We start from the raw sequence: 21,931 nt of genomic DNA on the forward strand, positions 1-21,931 counted from the left end.
TCTGAAACCAACAACCACATGGATAATGAACTACACTCTGATAAAACAACGCAGGAAAAGTGCATGGTGCCTTCTGTACACATCAAAGGGTGATGAAGCCTAGTTACAGGGGTCAGAGCACCCTCCTGAGGAGGTGCCAGTTGAGTGGGACCAGAAATATCAGTGGGAGGTGCAGGCATCAGGGTGGGAGAAGAGCGTCTGGCAGAGGGAAAACCTGTGGGAGGGCCCAGCTGTCAGAAGAAGAGGGTGTCCTAGTGTCTTAGTGCTGCTGTAACAGAAATACCACTATCGGGTGGCTTTAAAGAACAAATTTATTTTCACAGTTCTGGAGGATAAGTCCAAATGAGGTCTCAGCCATGTTGATTCCTTGTGGATAGTTCAGGGCATTCCTTGGCTTGGAGACGATCCTCCCATGACATTGGTCTTCCCCCCATGTCTGCGCACCTATGTCTAATCTGCTCTTTTGATAACTTAGAAGCAATTAGATTTAGAACTCTCCTGAATCAAGTAAGATCTAATTCATATAACAAAGAAACCCCCATTTCCAAACAGGATTACACCCACAGGTGTAGGGATTAGGATCCCAGCACATATTTTGGGGGAACACAATTCAATTCATAGCAGAGGGTATGGTGAGAAAGGGCATGATGGGGTGAGGTGACAGATGCGTGGGTGGGTCCTGAGGACCTCAACTGTGGCAGGTAACCTGACCACAGAGATGCCGAAGGAGCCGTGTGTGACTCACTGCACGGATGTGCTGTGGTGGCCAGAGGACACTTTGAAGAATTGGGGGTGACAGCACTGGGCTCTCTCAAGGCTGCCCAGGGGCTCCCAGAGGACTCAGGAGTTGACAGCAGCCTGGGCTGAACAGGTGTGCTGTCTCTGAAAGTAGCTCCATGCGCCAGCAAATCCTGTCCTGGGCAGGGAGGGAAGCTATTGATTAAACCCGCTGTCCGAAGCCAGGACTCCCGTGGGGCTGCAGACAGCCTGGAAGTCTGAGATAGATCAGGGTCACCCTTGTCCCTCGGGAGCCTTCAGGCTGATGGCCAGTGTGGCCAGGGGCAAGGAAACCAGAGGTCACAGGAAGGAGAAGGATGTGGGGATCGATCATCCATCTGCTGAAAGGAAGGCTCCCCCGCCAGGCAGAGCTGGGGACGCAGCCTTGTTAGCTAATGCGAGTTTTATGTGCAGTCGAGGGAGTTGGATGCCGGCTTAGCCAGCCTCCCGGGAGACACCCAGAAATAGAGCAGGGCAAGGTGCCCCCAACATGCCCAGCGCCGCTCTGCAACTGAAAGGCAGGGGGCAGCCCAGCAGCAACCTAGGTAACGTCTACCCCAAAAAAGCATCCCTTCCACATCAGTCACTTTGTATAAAGGAAAAGGAGTTGTTGTTACGGGATGCTGGCGCCTGATCGATATCTCCTGCTTTGAAAATAAACTTCTTGGCTTTGCCTTGACATTCATCTACCATCCGGAGCCCATTATCTAGAGACCAATGTTCTGTTCTATTGACTTGCTTGATTTTTTTCTCCCCCCAGATCAGAATATAATTGCTTTTCTCTAGGCAGCACTTCCACTAACTGTAACCCCGTACGTATCCCCTCTCGGGAAGTGGGGGCAGCATCATCGGGGGTGGGCTGGGGGCAGCAGTCAGTGAGAGGTCACCAGGGATCGAGAGCCCATCAGGTGCCAGGTGGAAGGGTGCCCCTTGTAGAGCCCCTGAACTAATCAAGATGTGAAGCCCAGTCCCCAGTAACTCACTGCACAGTTCACACTGGAAGGGGCACTTTCCCACAGAATCAGGGTTGTAGATGTTCCCCTTCCCACCCCTCACTCCACAGCGAGGGTCTAGGATGAGATTCAGTCCAGCTATGTACCACCATTGCCACAGCCACTTCTTCGCATAAAGCCTTCACGTATCCTGCAGGGACCTCCCAGGCCGTGCCTCCCTAAACTGGGTCCTACAGGTCATTCCCTACTTCATAGTCAGAGTCACCTGTGTAAAATGTAAACTGGATTTTGATGTCTCCTTCACTGAAGACTTTCCATGGCCAACACCTCACTCTGCCCTTTGAGACCCTCACGAGCTGGTTCCACCCCCTCTCTTCCCTTCCCTCCCATCACTGCTCCCTCTGCTCCAGGCCTCTGGTTTTCTTCATGCAGTGATTATGCCAAGCTTGCCTCTACCCCAGGGCCTTTGCACTTGCTATTCTCTACCTGTTCTCTGCCTCCCCCCACCACCCATCTTTATGTTACTTTTGCTTTCTCTTCCTTTAAGTCTTCCCTCAAATAGTCCCTTCTCAATGTGGCTTTCCTTGACCACTGTGTGTAAAGTAGCACCCCATACAATGAGTCTGTCCGATTACATTGCTTTGTCTTCCTCATAGTACACAGCTCCGTCTGAAACTGTCTCTCTTTGTATTAGTTATCTATCCCCACAGGAAAAAAATTGCCCCAAAACATAGCATCTTAAAACAACAACCAGCAGTTATTTTCTAGAAGTTTCTGTGGGTCAGGAATTTTGGAGCAGCAGCTTAGTGGTTCCTGCTTGGGGTCTCTCACGAAGTCACATTCAAGATGTCGGTCGGGGCTGCAGTCATCTGAAGGCTTGAGTGGGGCCGGAGGATCTGTTTCTGAAGACAACTCACATGGCTGGCGCGATACTGCTGGCTCTTGGCAGGAGGCCTCAGCACCTCACCACATGGACCTCTCCATGGGCTGCTTGACTGACCTCACACCATGGCAGCTGACTTTCTCAAAGCAAGCAATCCCAGAAAGAGCAAGGTAGAAGCCACAATATCTTTTATGACTGTCATTTTTGTAATATTGGTTACACAAGCCAACCCTGCTCAGTATGGGAGGGGACCACACAAGGGTGCTAATACCAGGAGGCAAGGATCATTGGGGCCATCTTGGCAGGTGGGTACCACACCCCCTCCATGAGAGCATTGGCTGACTTATTCATTGCTGTATGTCCCAGCACAATGTTTGGCATGTAACAGGTACCCTATAAGTGTTACAGGTATGAATTAATAATAGTAGTCATTAATACTACTTAGAGTGTGTGCCATGTCTCATGCTAAGCACTCCACATGGAGTATCTTATTTAGTCCCCCAGTCCCACCTCATTTGATCCTTTACATGTGAGGTAACTGAATCACAGAGAAGTGAAGTCCATGAGCAAGGTCATAAAGCTGGTAAGTGGCTAAGCCAGGATTTGGGCCCAGGTCTGCTGAGGAGGGGCAACCCAGGCTGGTCCCATCAATGGGTGTGAGTCAGCGTTGATTGTACTTGGTAAGGACTCCCAGTGTGTCGTCAGACCAGTGTGGAGGGAAACCCAGGAGCTGTGTGTGACAGCCAGATTTTACCATGTGGGGATGGGGCACAGGGAGGAATGTCATAGCCCACACTCAGTCCCCACACTGCAGCCATATCCAGCTGCACAGCTTAGCACGCTGGACCGCAGGGAGAAGTTAGGCCAGGGAGACTGATGGGCCCGCTCATTATAACCCAGCAAGAGGCTTAAAGGTCTAGGAGGAAACTCCAGAGTCTAATGCCAGAATGAGTAAACATCTAGAGCCAGTGTACCCCCTAGGCTCCTCTCGTTCGTGTGGCAGACATCACTAAGTGATCACCAGAGTTTTTCCCACCAAGCCGTGATGGTGCATGAGAATTCTTCTCAACACAGCACTCCAGGCATCCATAGTGGTTTACAGCTCAGACTCTGGAGTCAGCTGCAACTGGACTTACATCCTGGCTCTACCGCTTACTAACCTCTGCATCCTTAGACAAGTTTCTCAGCTTCTCTGCTGGAGCTATGTTACTACCTACCTTTAGGTTTTCTGATGAGGCTTAAATGTGGTTATGCACGGGGAGCTTTTAGCACAGTACTTGGCAATAAGTAAGCACTCAATGCTGTCGACTATTTGTTACTGCTGCTGTTACTACTGTCGTTCTCTTCCCTTGTTAGCTCTGTGAACCCAGGACTTCCGCAGACCATCCAGGCCGATGCTTTCGCTGAGCACACCAAGGAACATGGGCCTTTGAGGAACAATGAATTGAGACAGAAACGTCATCTTCTCTCCCTTCACTCTCTGCAGGTGTGGATGTGTGGGGGCCGCATGGAGGACATCCCCTGCTCCAGGGTGGGCCACATCTACAGGAAGTACGTACCCTACAAGGTCCCTGCTGGAGTCAGCCTGGCCCGGGTAAGGTGGCGGGGGGAGGAGTCAGCTTAGACCCTCAAGCAGACCAGAGGCAACCTCAGGTGCCTGAAAACTTAAAGCCCTTCTTCATCACTTACTAGCTGTGTGACCTTGGGAGGGTTGCTTAACTCCTCTGAGCCTGTGTTTCCTCCTTTGTTTAAAGAGAGTTAATTCTTTCCAACTCTTAGCATTGCCAGGGGAATTAAGGAGATGATGCAGTTTTCCAAAATGTGACAGACGGAGATGATTTTAAGTGGTAGACATGAGAACATTTTAATTTTCATGTGTTTATGTTAATGTGGATTAGAAATTAATCTGTATTAGTGTAGCAAACTTGTGATTTCACAGATATTTTAATTAGGGTGCAGAGTTAGACCTTGGGTGATTTAAAAGAAAAATCCTTGCCATCAGATCGATTCCAGCTCACAACAACCCTACAGTACAGAGTAGAACTGCCCCATACAGTTCCCAAGGCTATAATCTTTTGGGGAGCAAACTGCCACATCTTCCTCTCACGGAGTGGCTGGTGAGTTGAACCGTGGACCTTTTGGTTAGCAGCCGAGCACTTAACCACTGAGCTACCAGGTCATTAGATAATATTAATACAGGTGGTGTGGTGTATTTGGGAAAACCTGAGACCAGGTACTTAAAAGTTCCTGCCACCAGGATGCTTAATAAATGTCAGTGTCATGTTGTCTGGTTGTTAACCAGTGTCATAGAACAATGTGTGTACTGTTTGATAAGAAACTAGTTGTTCTGTAAACCTTCATCTACCAAGTACAATAAAAAAAATTTTTTTAATTGTATTGCCATGCTAAAAACACTGTTGAGCCAAGACAACAACTAAGAAACATGACTTTTACAAAAATCTATTCATTTATATCAATAATACAACACATTTTGTAAACATTAAAAATAAAAAATAAATGTCAGTGCCTCCCCCCCCCCCCCCCCGCCCCATTTATTTCATTGCCTTAAAATGATTTGTGTCAGTGCTTGGGTTAAATTGGCCACAGGCTTCAAATGGAAATTTGTAAGCCAGGGTTTTTTTGTTTTTTGCTTTTTTTTACAATATGTCACTAAACCCTAATAATAAATTTCAAAGTTTGTCTTAAAAAAAAAAAAGTCAAGGGGACCACAAAGGAAAATGAAGAGGTGGAGGGTCCCCAAAGGAAGGCTTTTGGCAAAAGCTGGAAAGGACACTGCCGTTTTGCTCAGTGGAGACCCCCACACCTCCCACGCCAAGACCTGGGGCAAGCCTCGGCCTGTTAGGTCTAGGTCCACAGCTTCCTGTTGCTCCGCCCGCTGCCTCCCCTCCCTCGTCGCTTGACAATTTTGACTTGCGCAATGCTAGCGCCTGCGACTTGGAAGCGCTGTTGTCCTGCGATTTACAAAAAAATCTGAGAGGCTCAAAGAGGTCTCCCCGAGCTCCATCCGTGGGCGGGGAGCTGAGCTCCGGAAGGCGGCAGGGGCTGCTTTCAGGGACAGCGTTAAGGGAAAAGAGAGCCGGCAATCCCCTCTAGTGGTGAATGGTTCTAACGACAGCCGCACCAGCCATCTGCGCTGTTTTGGACAGGGCATCTGACTCGGGATTGAATTCTAGATTCAGCAGGAGAGGCAGAAATCACGTGTCATCAGGGACACCATTGGCAACCCCTGAGGAAGGCATCAGGCAGGAAAACAGTCACTCAGTAAGTCCAAGATGGCGACTCTTCCAGATACAAGGGATGAAGGAACCACGGGGAGACCTCTGACCCCCCAAATAGCCTTTTCCGGTCCAGAGTTCTTGTCATCTTTAAGGGCTACTGGATAAAACACCACCACTATCTGCTTATTAAACCATAGATCAATACAATGGGTAATAGCTAGCTGTGTAACTCAGGTCGACTGTTGGAAACCACCAGCAGCTCCAAGGGAAAAAGATGTGGCAGCCTGCTTCCATAGAGATTTACAGTCTTGGAAACCCTATGGGGACCCCCTGTGAGTGGGAATCAACTCCATGGCAGTGGGGGTTTTTTTTTTTTGCTGTAACTCTTGAAGCCCGTGGTGGTGCAGTGGTTAAGAGCTTTGCTGCTAACCAGAAAGCTCGGTAGTCCTAATTCACTAGCTGCTCCTTGGAAACCCTACGGGGCACAGTTCTACTCTGTCCTGTAGGGTTGCTATGAGTTGGAATCAACTTGTCAACAGGTTTGGGGGTTTTTTTGTTTGTTCATTTTTGGGGTTTTTTGGTTTTATAAAGCTTATAAAAAGTTTCTGTGAGACAGGCATCACGCAAAACATCTTACATGCTTATCTCAGTTCTCACTTGTTTTTATCTTCATTTTAGAGATGAGGAAGTGAAGCAGAGATGTTAAGTAACTGGTCCCAGGTGATTAGCTGATAAGCAGTAGAGCCATAATTCAGACCTATTTAGGCCTGACAGGTATCTGGCACCTTACAGCTGCTCCTTAAATAGGTACTGCTGCTGTTAGTGTCGGTGTGAGTATCAGCATCAGCATTAAGATCAGGCAGCTTATTTCGGTGTTCTGTATGAATTCCGTATTTAGGCATTTTAACTTCCTTTGGAGCTCTCTGCACTGAGTCAGCACCCTGCATTTGACTTTAAACCAGTTTACAATCTAGGTGGCGCCCCATGTCTCCTTCTCCCCCATGACCCGTCAGGTCCGATAATATGTAGGTTCACAGGACCACAAAGGTGCCTGAATCAAGCACCTGTGGCCTTTTGTTGCAATATCCAACAAATCTCATTTAATTGCAGATCAGATTTAAAATGTTTGCTAAGTGTTTTAACACCCAAATCCTAAACCCTGTAGAACATCATCTGCTAGAACATCATGTCACTAGAGCTGTGGGGAGGCATGCTGATAGCCTTAAGACAGCCAGGAAAAGGTCTTACTGAAGTCACACAGACTCCAGAAGGACAAACAGCTGACAACATGCTGTAACAGCAATTCAGGAAGGATAAGCTCACCGCTAGCCTTTTCCTGCCTCAAGAACAAGTAGCTAGTCTTACTTTGTTTACTAAATTAGCTAAAAATCTTTCTTGTTTCTGCCTCTGGGAAGGGTGTTTTAGGAAAGGCAGTAACAGGGACCCACTCACACTTGGTGAAACAAAAGTAGAGACTTATTCCGGGATCCAGGCAAATCTGTAAGTACAAGAAGTGCATTCGGGCCTTAGGTGGGACTAGAACCCAGAACCTGGAGGATGTTGAGAGTAGGGCCATGAGGAACATGTGGTTCACTAAAATCTCAAAGGCCTTTTCATGATTCTAACGAGGTGAGGCGTCATAGAATAAAATGTAAAGGTCCCTGGGTGGCGCAAACAGTTTGTGCTCGGCTGGTAACCAAGAGGTTGGCAGTTTGAATCCACCTAGCAGCACCAAAGAAGAAACAGGCCTGGCAATCTGCTTCCAAAAATATTACAGGCAAGAAAACCCTATCGAGCAGTTATACTCTGTAACACATGAGGTCTCCTAAGCCACAAATGAACAGGAAAAAACAAAATCAACAACAGAAATAAATGTAGTCAAAACAGTCAGTTGTACAAGTTCAAGATCTGGGATAACTGGTTTGTTGAATCATGTCAGAAAATACATTCATGCATTATAAACTAAAATCTTAATTAATAAAATTAAAATTCATTCAGTAAGATATCAAGTGATTTGATCCTTTAAGAATAACATTGGTGAATTTCAGGACCTGCAGATGGTCAGAGAGAAAACCGCAGTGGTTCCTCATCACCGCTGTGGCTTGATCAGGTCAGATGGTGAGCCTGAGGACCTGGGTGACAGACTGGGGAAAGGGGAGGAGATGCTGTGTTTTAGAGTGCTCAGGTCTACAGACTTTGTTAGGGCTTCAGCTTCCTCAGGGCACAGTTTTAAATTAAACACAGCCTCTGTCAGTGCAGCAACCTGGTAGGCATGACGCGGTTTGCCAGCCCACCATTGACCTCCTAAGCACTCAGGCAGAACAAGGTAGCAGCAAGGAAATTCGGTTGTTTACTGGTCTCAAACTCAGAGGCAGCAAAATTGAGGAGTTGGTAGATTTTATCTTCAGTGCCGGGGCCTCTCTCATATTGCCTTCCTTCCTCCGTACTCAGGAGTCCACAAACTACAGCCCATAGGCCAAATTCAGCCCACCACCTGTTTTTGTATGGCCTGTGAACTAAGAATGATTCTTACATTTCAAATTGTTGTTATTAGATGTCATCAAGTCATTTCCGACTCATAGCAGCCCTGTGTACCACAAAACGAAACACTGCCCAGTCCTGTACCATACTCACAATCATTTTCATGCTTGAGCCCATTTTTGCAGCCACTGTGTCAATCCATCTTGTTGAGGGTCTTCCTCTTTTTCGCTGACTGTCTACTTTACCAAGCATGATGTCCTTCTCCAGGGACTGACCCTTCCTTGACAACATGTCCAAACTATGTAAGATGCAGTGTTGCCATCCTTTCTTCTAAGGAGCATTCTGGTTGTACTTCTTCCAAGACAGATTTGTTCATCCTTTTGGCAGTCCATGGTATATTCAGTATTCTTTGCCAGCACCTCAACTCAAAAGGCGTCAATTCTTCTTTGGTCTTCCTTATTCATTGTCCAGCTTTCATGTCCATATGATGCGATTGAAAATACCATGGCTCGGGTCAGGCGCACCTTAGTCTTCAAGGTGTTGTCTTTGCTTTTCAACACTTTAAAGAGGTCCTTTGCAGCAGATTTACCCAATGCAATGCATCTTTTAATTTTTTGACTACTGCTTCCATGGGTGTTGATTGTGGATTCAAGTAAAATGAAATCCTTGACAACTTTAGTCTTTTCCCTGCTTATCATGATGTTGCTTATTGGTCCAGTTGTGAGGATTTTTCTTTTTAATGTAGAGATGTAATCCATACTGAAGGCTATGGTCTTTGGTCTTCATCAGTAAGTGCTTCAAGTCCTCTTCACTTTCAGCAAGCAGTGTTGTGTATCTGCATAACCTAGGTTGTTAATGAGTCTTCCTCTAATCCTGATACCCCATTCTTCTTCGTATAGTCCAGTTTCTCAGATTATTTGCTCAGCATACAGATTAAATAGGAATGGTGAAAGGATACAACCCTGACACACGCCTTTGCTGACTTTAAACCATGTGATATCTCCTTGTTATGTCCAAACAACTGCCTCTTGATCTATGTACAGGTTCCTTATGAGCACACTTAAGTGTTCTGGAATTCACATTTTTTGCAATGTTATCCATAATTTGTTATGATCCACACAGTCGAATGCCTTTGCATAGTCAATAAAACACAGGTAAACATCCTTCTGGTGTTCTCTGCTTTCAGCCAGAATCCATCTGACATCAGCAATGATACCCTAGTTCCACGTCCTCTTCTGAATCTGGCCTGAATTTCTGGCAGTTCCCTGTCAATATACTGCTGCAGCCGTTTTTGAATGATCATTAGCAAAATTTTACTGGCATGTGATATTAATGATATTGTTTGATAATTTCTACTTTCCGTTGGATCACCTTTCTTGGGAATAGGCATAAATATGGATCTCTTGCAGTCAGCTGGCCAGGTAGCTGTCTTCCAAATTTCTTGGCATAGACGAGTGAGCACTTCCAGCTTTGCATCCTTTTGTTGAAACATCTCAATTGATATCCGTCAATTCCTGGAGCCTTATTTTTCACCAATACCTTCAGTGCAGCATGGACTTCTTCCTTCAGTACCATCGGTTCCTGATCATATGCTACCTCTTGAAATAGTTGAATGTCAACCAATTCTTTATGATATAATGACTCTGTGTATTCCTTCCATCTTCTTTTGATGCTTCCTGCATCGTTTAATATTTTCCCCATAGAATCCTTCACTATTGCAACTCTAGCCTTGAATTTTTTCTTCAGTTCTTTCAGCTTGAGAAATGCAGAGCATGTTCTTCCTTTTTTGTTTTCTATCTCCAGCTCTTTGCACATGTCACGATAATACATGTCTTTGTCTTCTTGAGCCGCCCTTTGAAATCTCCTGTTCATCTCTTTTACTTCATCATTTCTTCCTGAGCTGCTTGATGTTCAAGAACAAGTTTCAAAGTCTTCTGCCATCCATTTTGGTCTTTTCTTTCTTTTCTGTCTTTTTAATGACCTCTTGCCTTCTTGTGTGTGCTGTCCTTGATGTCATTCTACAACTCGTCTGATCTTCAGTCATTAGTGTTCAACGCATCAAATCTATTCTTGAGATGGTCTCTAAATTCAGGTGGGATATTACTCAGGTTGTACTTTAGCTCTCCTGGACTTTTTCTAATTTTCTTCAGTTTCAGCTTGAAATCACATATGAGCAATTGATGGTCCATTCCACAGTTGGCCCCTGGCTTTGTTCTAACTGATGATACTGAGCTTTTCTATCATCTCTTTCCACAGACGTAGTTGATTTGGTTCCTGTGTACTCTATCTGGCAGATCCATGTGTATAGTCACCATTTACGTTGGTGAAGAAAGGTATTTGCAATGAAGAAGTCATTGGTCTTGCAAAATTCTATTATGTGATCTCTGGCATTGTTTCTATCACCAAGGCCATATTTTCCAACTACCAATCCTTCTTTGTTTCCAACTTTCACATTCCAGTCACCGGTAATTACCAATGCATCCTAATTGCATGTTTGATCAATTTCAGACTGCAGAAGCTGGTAAAAATGTTCAATTTCTTCATCTTTGGCCTTAGTGGTTAGTGCATAAATTTGAATAATAGTCATATTAACTGGTCTTCCTTGTAGGCATATGGATATCATCCTATCACTGCAGCTTTGTACTTCAGGATAGATCTTGAAATGTTCTTTTTGACAGTGAATGCAACGCCATTCATCTTCAAGTTGTCATTCCCGGCATAGTAGACCATATGATTGTCCAATTCAGAATGACCAGTACCAGTCCATTTCAGCTCACTAATGCCTAGGATATCGATGTTTATGCATTTCATTTCATTTTTGATGATTTCCAATTTTCCTAGATTCATAATTCGTACATTCCAGGTTCTGATTCTTAATGGATGTTTACAGCTGTTTCTTCTCATTTTGAGTCATGCCACATCAGCAAATGAAGGTCCCGACAGCTTTACTCCATCCACATCATTAAGGTCAACTCTACTTTGAAAAGGCAGCTCTTCCCGAGTCATCTTCTGAGTGCCTTCCAACCTGGGGGGCTCATCTTCCAGCACTATAACAGACAGTGTTCTGCTGCTATTCATAAGGTTTTCACTGGCTAATTCCTTTCAGAAGTAGACTGCAGGGTCCTTCTTCCTAGTCTGTCTTAGTCTGGAAGCTCAGCTGAAACTTGTCCTCCATGGGTGACTCAGCTGGTGTATGAATACTGGTGGCATAGCTTCGAGCATCACAGCAACTCACAAGCCCCCACAGTACAACAAACTGACAGACACATGGGGGACATTTTAAATAGTTGGGGAAAATTTTTTAAAAAAGAAGACTATGACACATTAAAGTCAAATTTCATTGCCCACAGAGTTGTATTAGAACCCAGCCTTTTTTTTTTTTTTTTTTTCACCTATTCATTTATACATTGTTAGGAACACTTTAGAGCTATGTCAGAGTTGAGTATCTAACAGAGAGACCATATGGTCTGCAAAATGTTTCCAGATTACCTGGCCCTTTGCAAACTACCTGGCCCTTTACAGAAAGCCAGGGCTTTGAACTAGTCCAGTCCTGCTCAAACCCTTGCTGAGAATTTGCATTTCTAACACATTCCCAGAGGATGCTAATGCTGCTGGTTAGGGACCAATTCTGGGAATGACTAGTAGAGCAGTGGTTCTCAAATTTTATCATACATAAGAATCATGTGGGGATCTTGTTAAAATGTAGATTCTGATTCAGTATATCTGGGGTGGAAATGCAAATTATCAGCAGGGGTTTGAACCAGAACTAACAGGTTGGAAGCCCTGCAGAAAACATTTGCTGACTCCTGCCTTACCTTCTCCCAGAGCAGCCATTTGTACTTAGGTGTAAATGACTGATACCAGCCTAAAGGGCTAACTCTGCTTTATGTTTTAGAGAGTACTTTGAATTGCAAAAGAAAAAAAACTATGATGGAGGTAGACCCTGGAGAATTAAGTATGGGGGGATTTCTAGCAATAGGTAGGGGTTGGAGGACTCTGTTTTGGAGCAGGACGTTTCCCCCCTAAAGTTCCAACTGTCAAAGGTTCTCAATGGGCAGTATCCATGCTGCAGATGGAATGAGGAATTTTCATCGGTAATTTACTCCTCTATCCCCAAGTTGGCTCACAAACAGGATGTTTCCTCGCCTGCTGCCTCTGCTTGCCAATAATATGGTTGACGTATTCTTTTTTAACCAATTATCCTTGGGCTTTATGATAAAAGTAAAAGCAGCCTTCTTACCTAAAAGGACTATTACATATCCCAGTTGCTGGTGGAATTATACCTTTTAGTTGCAAATTACAATTTGTTTTCACTGTATGACTTGATTAGAGCTTATTTAGATGAAAATGACAGAAACCCAACTGAAGTTGGCTTATGCAAAAAGAATTAACTGGCTCATGTAATTAGAAAGTCTTGAGGTAGACTGGGCCCAAAGGAGGAATATGCACCTCTAGCCCTTGGCTCTGCTTCATTCAGGTGGACTTCATCTTTGAACAGGCTTTTATCATGTGGTGGCTCTGGCTGGCATCTTAGCCAGCAATCCCAGCAGAAATAGAGCAGTTCTTCCCATAGTTTCAGCAAAAATTTCAGGGCCACTGCCCATTGGTCCTGACTGGCTTGGCTTGAGTCAAATGTCCACTGCCGACCCCTTCCTGCGGTCAGGGGTCTCTATAGTCACACTGGCCAGGCCAGGCCATAAGGCTCTACCTCAAACCACAGGAACCGAGAATGGGACAGGGGTGTTTCCCCAGAGGAAAATTTGAGGACTGTCACTAGACTGCAAAAGGGGGAGATGGAAGATGGACAAGCAAAAGTAATAGTGGTCCGTTATTCAACTGTATATTGTAATATCCTTAAAACTTACATAAATAATAATATGTTGTTGTTAGGTAACATTGAGTTGATTTTTGAGTCATAGTGACCCCTCGTGACAGACTAAAACTTCCCCATAGGGGTTTCCTAGGCTGTAATCTTTATGGGAGCACATCGCCAGGTCTTTCTCCCGCAGAGCCACTGGGTGGGTTCCAACTGCTGACCTTTCAATTCACAGCTGAGTGTTTAACCATTGTGCCACGAGGGCTCCCTAAAAACACACAGATGGCCTCAGAAACCGTGAGATTTTTATTTCTGTATCAATGCAACATAAAATATGAAAGCCTGGCCTCCACCTGCCAGGACTCTGCACCTATCCGGCCTTGGTTCCTCAGGGGGCCTGACCTTCCACCTGCCTCTTGTCTTCCAGAACCTTAAGCGAGTGGCTGAAGTGTGGATGGACGAGTATGCCGAGTATATTTACCAGCGCCGGCCTGAGTACCGCCACCTCTCCGCCGGGGACGTAGCCGCCCAGAAGAAGCTCCGCAGCTCCCTGAACTGCAAAAGTTTCAAGTGGTTTATGACCAAGATCGCCTGGGACCTGCCCAAGTTCTACCCGCCCGTGGAGCCTCCAGCGGCGGCCTGGGGGGAGGTGAGTCCGCAGGAGAGGGCCGGCGCATCGTTTACGGGGTTCAGTGCAAAATGAACACACAGGCTTCTTGTTCGTAAATAGGAAAAAGGTGCCGTTAAAGGCATGAAATATAAAACTTTTTCCTTTCTTCCATGTTCTCTCTCTCTCGCCACGATGTTTTTTATTTGCTATTTAACGTTCTGAGTTATGAAGTTTAAATTTTACCGTTCATCTTTACGTTATGCAGTGTCAGTTTTCAGTACAAATATAAGAGTGTTTCACACGTGCAGAATCACTGAAATTACATGATCTGTGTTTCACGCCTCATCTATGCATATGGGAGCCCTGGTCGGCAGTTTGAATTCACCAGCTACTCCTTGGAAGGTCTATGGGGCAGCTCCACTCTGTTCTATGGGGTCACTATGAGTCAGAATGGACTTGATGGCAACAGGTTCTAGGCATACATATTTCAGTCTTACCCGAATAGTAGAAACACTGCACAAAACTAACTCAACTGGTTTTATTTTACTTCTTGAGAATGCGCACGTTCTCCCAGTACTCTCTACCTTCAGCTTACTGATGAGTAAGGAAGGATGCAATGAAAAGGAACTGTGGGTGGTCCTGCTTTCCTGTCCTCGTATGTCATCATTTGCTGTGTAGCGATCGGCTTATACAGGGAAGTAAGACGGGATATGAAAGGGTTCCTTGGTTGTTCTTATTTCTCAGAATGCTACTGCCTCCTTTGTGTGTTCAAAGCAAGCTCTGGTTTGAACAGAAAGCATGACCTCTCGGACCTGTCAGTGCCCCCAGTTACTCAGTCATAGACAGGGTGGTTTTTCACGGCACAGCCCCTGGACCACCTGTACCTGGGTTACCTGGAATGGGGGCTGTCTTAGTTTCCCAGTGCTGCTATAACAGATTCCACAAGTGGGTGGCTTTATGAATAGGAACTTATTTTTCCTCATACTTCTAGAGGCTAAAAGTCCAAATCAGGGTCTCAGCCCTGTTGATTGCTTCCTTGCCAGTAGACAGAGCATTCCTTGGTCCCTCAGCTTGTAAACAATTGTCACATGGCATCTGTCTTCCCCCTGTGTGCGTGTCTACTCTGGTCTTTCTATACCTCAGGAGTAATTAGGTTTAGGACCCACCCTGCAGTGGTAGGACCTCATTAACATAACTAAAGAGAACCGCTGTTTCTCAACAGGATCACATCCACAGGTACAAGGGCCAGGAATTCAATACATATTTTGGGGGACACAATTCAATCCTTAACAGGGGCAAAATTTGATTCCTGGGCCTACCGAATCAAATTCTCTGGAAGCAGGGCCAGGGAGTCTACATTTCAACAACCTGTCACCTCCAGTACCACCACCCCTACAGTGACTGAGTGCTCTGAACAGACCAGTGTTCTGAGGAGCTGCTCTGTGTTGACTGAGTACTCCTTTACTGAGAGTCTCCAGGCACTTCTAACAACCCAGGGCAAGCTTTATGAAGACAACTCAGAGTTCACCCCATCTAACGTCTCTGCCCTGGCTCCCTCCTCCCACCTCAGCAGGGGCCTATGTGGATGCCTTGAGGTGCCTCACTGGTCCTTTCCTCCCCTCCTCCCTTCTAGATCCGCAGCGTGGGCACCGGACTGTGTGCAGACACGAAGCACGGGGCCTTGGGTTCCCCACTGAGGCTAGAGAGCTGTGTACGGGGTCGCGGGGAGGCTGCCTGGAACAACATGCAGGTAAGGGCTGTTCCCCGAGGATGGCAGCTGGATGCTCCATCCTATCTGCAGCCTGGAGTGCTCACATGGTCAGGGCTGGAGGGAGAGGCCATGGGTCAGCAATGAAGAACAAAGAGTGTCAGGAGATAACTTTATAAGAGCACCATGGAAGAGGAGGCCTTCACTCTGCAATAAAACCGTCAATCTAGACTGCTTTGGTTACAAATGACTAGCACCCAGCCCAAATGGCCTTCAGCAAAAAGAGGGATTTATTGGCTCATGTCACTGAAGTCTAGACATGTCTTTTGGATCTCTACAGGGTCTCAATTTCACTTGCCTCTCTGCTGCTTCATTCTTAGCCTAGCCCTTCCCAGGTGGGGTTGACAGCTGAGGCTTCTCGTCTCCCAGTGGAGAGGCGTGTCTCTTCAGGAGCTAAGGAAGAGCCCTGGGCGCTCACGCTTTGGCTCCTCTCAGCCAATTACTGTTGGCAAGGTGGTACAGTCCTCGTATTGCCAAGCCTGGGTAATATGCCCACTCCCAGGGGCATGGTCAGCCTCACCTGAATGATAGTAGAGTGGGAGGGGCTTCTTAAGGGGTTACTCCCCAAGGGATGTTACCAAAAGAATGAGGAGGGTAAGCCAGCCTTGTAGGAAAAGCCGCCACCTTCTTTGAGAAACTGCGTTTAGTTTTCTGTGATCCCTTCCTCAGAGCAGTTAATCAAATGTTAAGAAACCCAGAATCCACTGAATCTGGGTTCTTGGATACATTCTTACAGTCTCCTTGTAATTATAGCTGTTGCTAGCATTTTGGAAGCATACACTGATAAGCATAGTAATGTGGGTCCTCTGTAGACAAAGAATGTAGAAGCTAGGGGTGCACGGACACATGTTGAGAATGGGCAGCACCACTTCTCGGCCTGGCACAGACCCCAGCCTCACTGTGTCTGTCCCTCCTCTGAAATGCTTCTCACTCTGCCTCATCCTTTCTTGATAACAATTCTTATTACACTGTGGCTCTCCCTGACTAATTCTGAGTTCTGCAAGATAGTATGTGGTTGCTCCCCACTGCCACTCACCCCCAGAGCCCCAATGAGACCAGGAAGAGTACAGGGCCTGGATAGAGGGTACGCAGGGAGCTAGTCCTCAGACAGCCTAGAGTGTGGCAGGCAGTCCACGCTAATGCCCACTGAAACAAGCAACAACACAGTACTGGGTTTATGGCTAGGCCAGTGTCTGCCTTCTGAGAAGGGAAAAATGGCAAACTAGCCGAGTGGAACGTATTCCCCCTGGAACCTCAGCCATCCTGAGCAGAGAGTTTCTATGAACCTGTGAAGGGAGAAATGTGAGTCTAAAACACATCAGGGTACTGAAACATGATATGATGTACCGTTGTCTCAATAATTAATAGGAGAAAATAAGGATATAGTAGATATCAGGAACATGGCCAGATCAACAATTCTAGAACATTCCATCAAACCGCAGCAAAATACACATTCTTCTCAAGTGCACAGGGAACAATTGCCAAGCAGACCCTATTCTGGGATGTAAAACAAGATTCAACAAATTTAAAAGGATTCAAGTCATATAAAATATGTTCCCTTGCCATAGTGGAATTAGAAACCAATAAAAGAAAGATTTCTTAAAATCCCCAAATATTTGGAAACTAAATAACACACTTCTAAATAACCCATGGATTAAACAAGAAATCAAAGGGGAAATTAGAAAGGATTTTGAACTGGATGAAAATGAAAACATAACATGTCAGAATTTGTAGGATGCTGTTAAAGCAGTACATAGGGGAAAATTTACAGCACTAAATGCCTACATTAGGAAAGATCTCAAATAAATGACTTGAGAAACTAGAAAAAGGAAAGCAAATAGAACCAAAGTAACGAGAAGGAAAGAAGTTCTAAAGATCAGAGTGGAAATAAGTGAACAACAAAACAGAAAAACAATAGGGAAAGATCAATGAAACCTAAAGCAAGCTCTTTGAGACAGCCAATAAAATTGATAAACCTTGGTCACAGGGATCTTCTAGGTCAATTGGCATAACATAGTTCATAAAGAAAATCTTCTACATCCCACTTTGGTGAGTAGCATCTGGGGTCTTAAAAGCTTGTAAGTGACCATCTAAAATGTATCTACTGGTCTCATCCTATCCAGAGCAAAGGAGAATAAAGAAAACCAAAGACACAAGGGAAGTATTAGCCCAAAGGACTAATGGACCACAAGTACCACAGCTTCTACCAGACTGAGCCCAAAACAACTAGATGGTGCCCAGCTACCACCAACCACTCTGACAGGGGTCACAATAGAGGGTCCTGGACAGAGCAGGAGAAAAATGTACAACAAAATTTAAATTCACACACACAAAAAAGACCAGACTTACTGGTCTGACAGAGACTGGAGGAACCCCCGAGACTATGGCCCTTGGACACCCTTTTAACTCAGAACTGAAGCCACTCCCAAAGTTCATCCTTCAGCCAAAGATAGGTCTACAAAACAAACAATAACAGACGTGAGGAATGTGCTTTTTAGTTCAATCAGGTATACTAGAATAAATGGGCAACACCTGCCCAAAAGCCATGAGGAGAAGGCAGGAAGGGACAGGAAAAATGAATAGATGGATGGAAACAGGGAACCTAGGGTCGGGAAGGGGAGAATGTTGACACATTGCAGGGATTGCAACCAATGTCACAAAATAATTTGTATATAAATTGTTGAATGAGAAACTAATTTGCTCTGTAAACTTTCACCTAAAGCACAATTTAAAAAAGAAAAAAAAAATTGATAAACCTCTAGCCAGAATGGTCAGGAAAAAAAGAAAGAAGATACAAAGTCTAATATCAGCAATGAGACATATGACATAACTATAAAGATTCTATAAGTATTAAAAGGGTGATAAGAGAATATTAAGAACAATTTTATGTCAATAAATCTGACAACTTAGGAGAAATAGACAAATTTACTTAAAGACACAAACTGCTAAAGCTGACTCATAAAGAAATAGATAACCTGAATAACCCTATTAAAGAAATTGACATTGAAATTAAAAGCCTCCTACAAAAACAAAAAATCCAGGCTGTGTAGTTTTCAGTGATGAATTGTATCAAATATGTAAACAAGAAATGTTACCAGTTCTATGAAAATTCTTCCAGAATATTGTAAAGGAGAGAATACATTCTAATTCATTCTGTGAGGCCAGCATTATCCTGATACTAAACCCAGACAACAACATTACAAAAAAACCACAGACCAATATATTTCATGAACATAGATGCAAAAATTTATACAAAATTTTGGAAAATCATACCCAACAATATATAAAAAGGATAATACATCATGACCAAATATGATTTATCCTAGGAATGCATGGTGGCGTAGTGGTTAAGTGCTACGGCTGTGAACCAAAGGGTCGGCAGTTCGAATCTGCCAGGCGCTCCTTGGAAACTCTATGGGGCAGTTCTACTCAGTCCTATAGGGTCACTATGAGTCGGAATCAACTCGACGACACTGGGTTTGGTTTTTTGATTTTTTGTAGGAATGCATGATTGTTGTAACATTAGAAAATCAATCAATGTGATTCACCACGTTGTTGTTGTTAGATGCAGTTGAGTCAGTTTCGACTCATAGTGTGACCCTTTGTATAACAGAACGAAACACTGCCCAATCCTGCACCATTCTCAAAATTGTTGTTAAGCTTGAGCCCATTGTTGCAGCCACCGTGTCAATTCATCTCATCAAGGGTGTTCCTTTTTTCACTGACCCTCTACCTTACCAAGCATGATGTCCTTTTCCAGGGACTTGTCCCTCCTGATAACATGTCCAAAGTATGTGAGATGTAGTCTCGCCATCTTTGCTTCTAAGGAACATTCTTGCTATACTTCTTCCAAGACAGATCTTGAAATGTTCTTTTTGACAGTGACTACAACGCCAGTCCTCTTCAATTTGTTATTCCTGGCATAGTATACTGTATGATTGTCCAATTAAGAATGGCTAATACCAGTCCATTTCAGCTCACTAATACCTAGGATATTGATGTTGATGTGTTCCATTTCATTTTTGATGACTTCCAGTGTTCCTAGAGTCATACTTCATACATTCCATGTTCTGATTATTAATGGATGTTTGCAGCTGTTTCTTCTCATTTTGAGTCGTGCCACATCAGCAAATGAAGGTCCCGAAAGCTTGTCTCTGTGCACGTCATTAAGGTCGGCTCTACTTTGAGGAGGCAGCTCTTCCTCAGTCGTATTTTGAGTGTGTTCTAACCTGAGGGACTCATCTTCCAGCACTGTGTCAGTCAGTATTCTGCTGCTATTTATAAGGTTTTCATTGGCTAATTTTTTCAGAAGTAGACCACCGGGTCCTTCTTCCTAGTCTGTATTAGTCTGGAAGCTCAGCTAAAACCTATCCACCATCGGTGACCCTAGCGGTATTTGAAATACCAGTAGCATGTTAACTTCCATCATCGCAGCAACACATAAGCCACCACAGTATGACAGACTGACAGACACATGGGTTGGGCATATATAGACGTATCTATATTGCAGGTGTATATATGTGTAAGTGTATGTATCCGTATATATTCATATATACGATAAAGCACTTAGGGGTCACAAACATGGATACTTCTTAGACTTAACCAAACACCTCACAGGATTGGTTTACAGGGTCTGAAGGCTTAGGGCCATAGTCTTGTGAGACAACTCAGTCAATTGGCACAATATGGAACGTAAAGGTTATGTTCTATGTGCTAGCTTAGCAAGTAGCATCTGGGGTCTTAAAAGCTTGCGAGCAGCTATGTAAGATATAACTATTGGTCTCTACACATCCAAAGTGAAAGAGAAAAAAGGAAACCAAAGACTCAGAGAAGAAACTAGTCCACAGGACTATTACAAACCACAACCTCATCTATCCTGCGACCAGAAGAACTAGATGGTACCTAGCTACCACTACGAACCATTCTGATGAGGAACACGATAAATAGACCCTGACAGAATAGAAGAAAAATATGGAACAGAACTCAAATTCCCAAAATGTCCAGACTTACTGGACCAGTTGAGACTAGAGGACTCCCCAAGACTATCGACCTGAGATACTCTTCAAACCTTTAACAAAAATTATTCCCTGAGGTCATCTTTTAGCTAAATAGCAGATTGGCTCAAAAAATAAACAATATCATCTGAGATTACTGTGCTTCTTTAAAAAATCATCTCTGTGAGACCAAATGGTCAACATTTACTCAAAAGCAAAGATGAGACGTCAAGGGGGCAGGGAAACTGGATACTTGAAACAGAACAATCAGAATTGAAACGAGAAAGTTGACACACTGTGAAAAAATGTAACTGAACTAATTGTGTATGAATTGTTAAGTGGGAACCTAATTTGCCATATAAACGTTCACTGAAAATACAATAAAATATTCTAATTGAAAAGAAATTATTGATAACTTTTCATAGTTATGTGGTACTTACTGAAGTACTTACACCTGACATGACTTGATCATATCTAGAATTTGCTTCAAAATAATGTGGAGTGAGGGGTATTTGTGAGGATATAGCTGTAACAAGGTTGTCTGTGAATTGTTGAAGCTGGATGATTGGGATGGGAGGTATGGTCAATATACTCTTCTCTGGACCTCTGTGTTTAAAATGTTCCATGATCAAAGAAATGGGGGGTAGGGCGGGGGCGAGAAATGAAAGTGTCCCTGGCTTTGATGTCCCTCCCATGACATCCCTGTGTGCACAGGTGTTCACCTTCACCTGGAGAGAGGACATCCGGCCTGGAGACCCCCAGCATACCAAGAAGTTCTGCTTTGACGCCATCTCCCACAACAGCCCAGTCACCCTGTATGACTGTCACAGCATGAAAGGCAACCAGCTATGGAAATACCGGAAGGTAAGTCAGGAATATGTGCAGGAGAGCAGGGCAGCCAGCATGATTTTTAAAAAGCAGTACAGGAGAGTACCTGGTTGGTGCAAACGGTTAAGAACTTGACCACTAACCAAAAGGTTGGAGGTTTGAACCCACCATAAGGTGCCTCAGAAGCAAGGCCAGGTGATCTGCTTCTGCAAGGTCACAGCCTTAAAAACCTTATGAGGCAGTTCTGCTCTGCACACATGGGGTCGCCATGGGTCAGAATTGATTTGACAGCAACTAACAACAAAGAACTGAATCAAGGTTAACACTGTGTTTAAAAAAAAAAAAGAAATGTAGGACCTCCCAGTAGCGCTCACTCACTCATTCTACAAATATACCATGCCCAATTTTCTGGTTGTTCCAGAGAAGCCAGAAATCCAGATTTTTTTGTGACATTCCTAGAATCTTAAATGCTGGCTACTCGAGTCCATTAAAAATAAAAATAAAAGCCATCGTGAGGACCACTGAAATTTCACTGGAGACGGGCAGCTTTCGGGCCCAGGCGTGGAAGTGGTATGCACCACT

At 44.5% G+C, this 21,931-nt stretch overlaps 1 protein-coding gene across 2 annotated transcripts in view; it reads left to right on the forward strand.

Annotated features, from left to right (window-relative positions):
* GALNT10 (polypeptide N-acetylgalactosaminyltransferase 10) overlaps positions 1-21,931 on the forward strand; it is a 277,219-nt gene that overhangs the window by 250,951 nt on the left and 4,337 nt on the right. For both annotated transcript variants that reach the window (XM_049874177.1, XM_049874178.1), the window contains 4 exons: positions 4,100-4,207; positions 13,577-13,798; positions 15,393-15,509; positions 21,236-21,385. In XM_049874177.1, coding sequence (XP_049730134.1) covers positions 4,100-4,207; positions 13,577-13,798; positions 15,393-15,509; positions 21,236-21,385 — 597 coding nt within the window. The remainder of the gene's footprint in view (positions 1-4,099; positions 4,208-13,576; positions 13,799-15,392; positions 15,510-21,235; positions 21,386-21,931) is intronic.

Source organism: Elephas maximus, chromosome 2 (genome assembly GCF_024166365.1).
Source record: "Elephas maximus indicus isolate mEleMax1 chromosome 2, mEleMax1 primary haplotype, whole genome shotgun sequence".
In the NCBI taxonomy this organism is placed as follows: Eukaryota; Metazoa; Chordata; class Mammalia; order Proboscidea; family Elephantidae; genus Elephas; species Elephas maximus.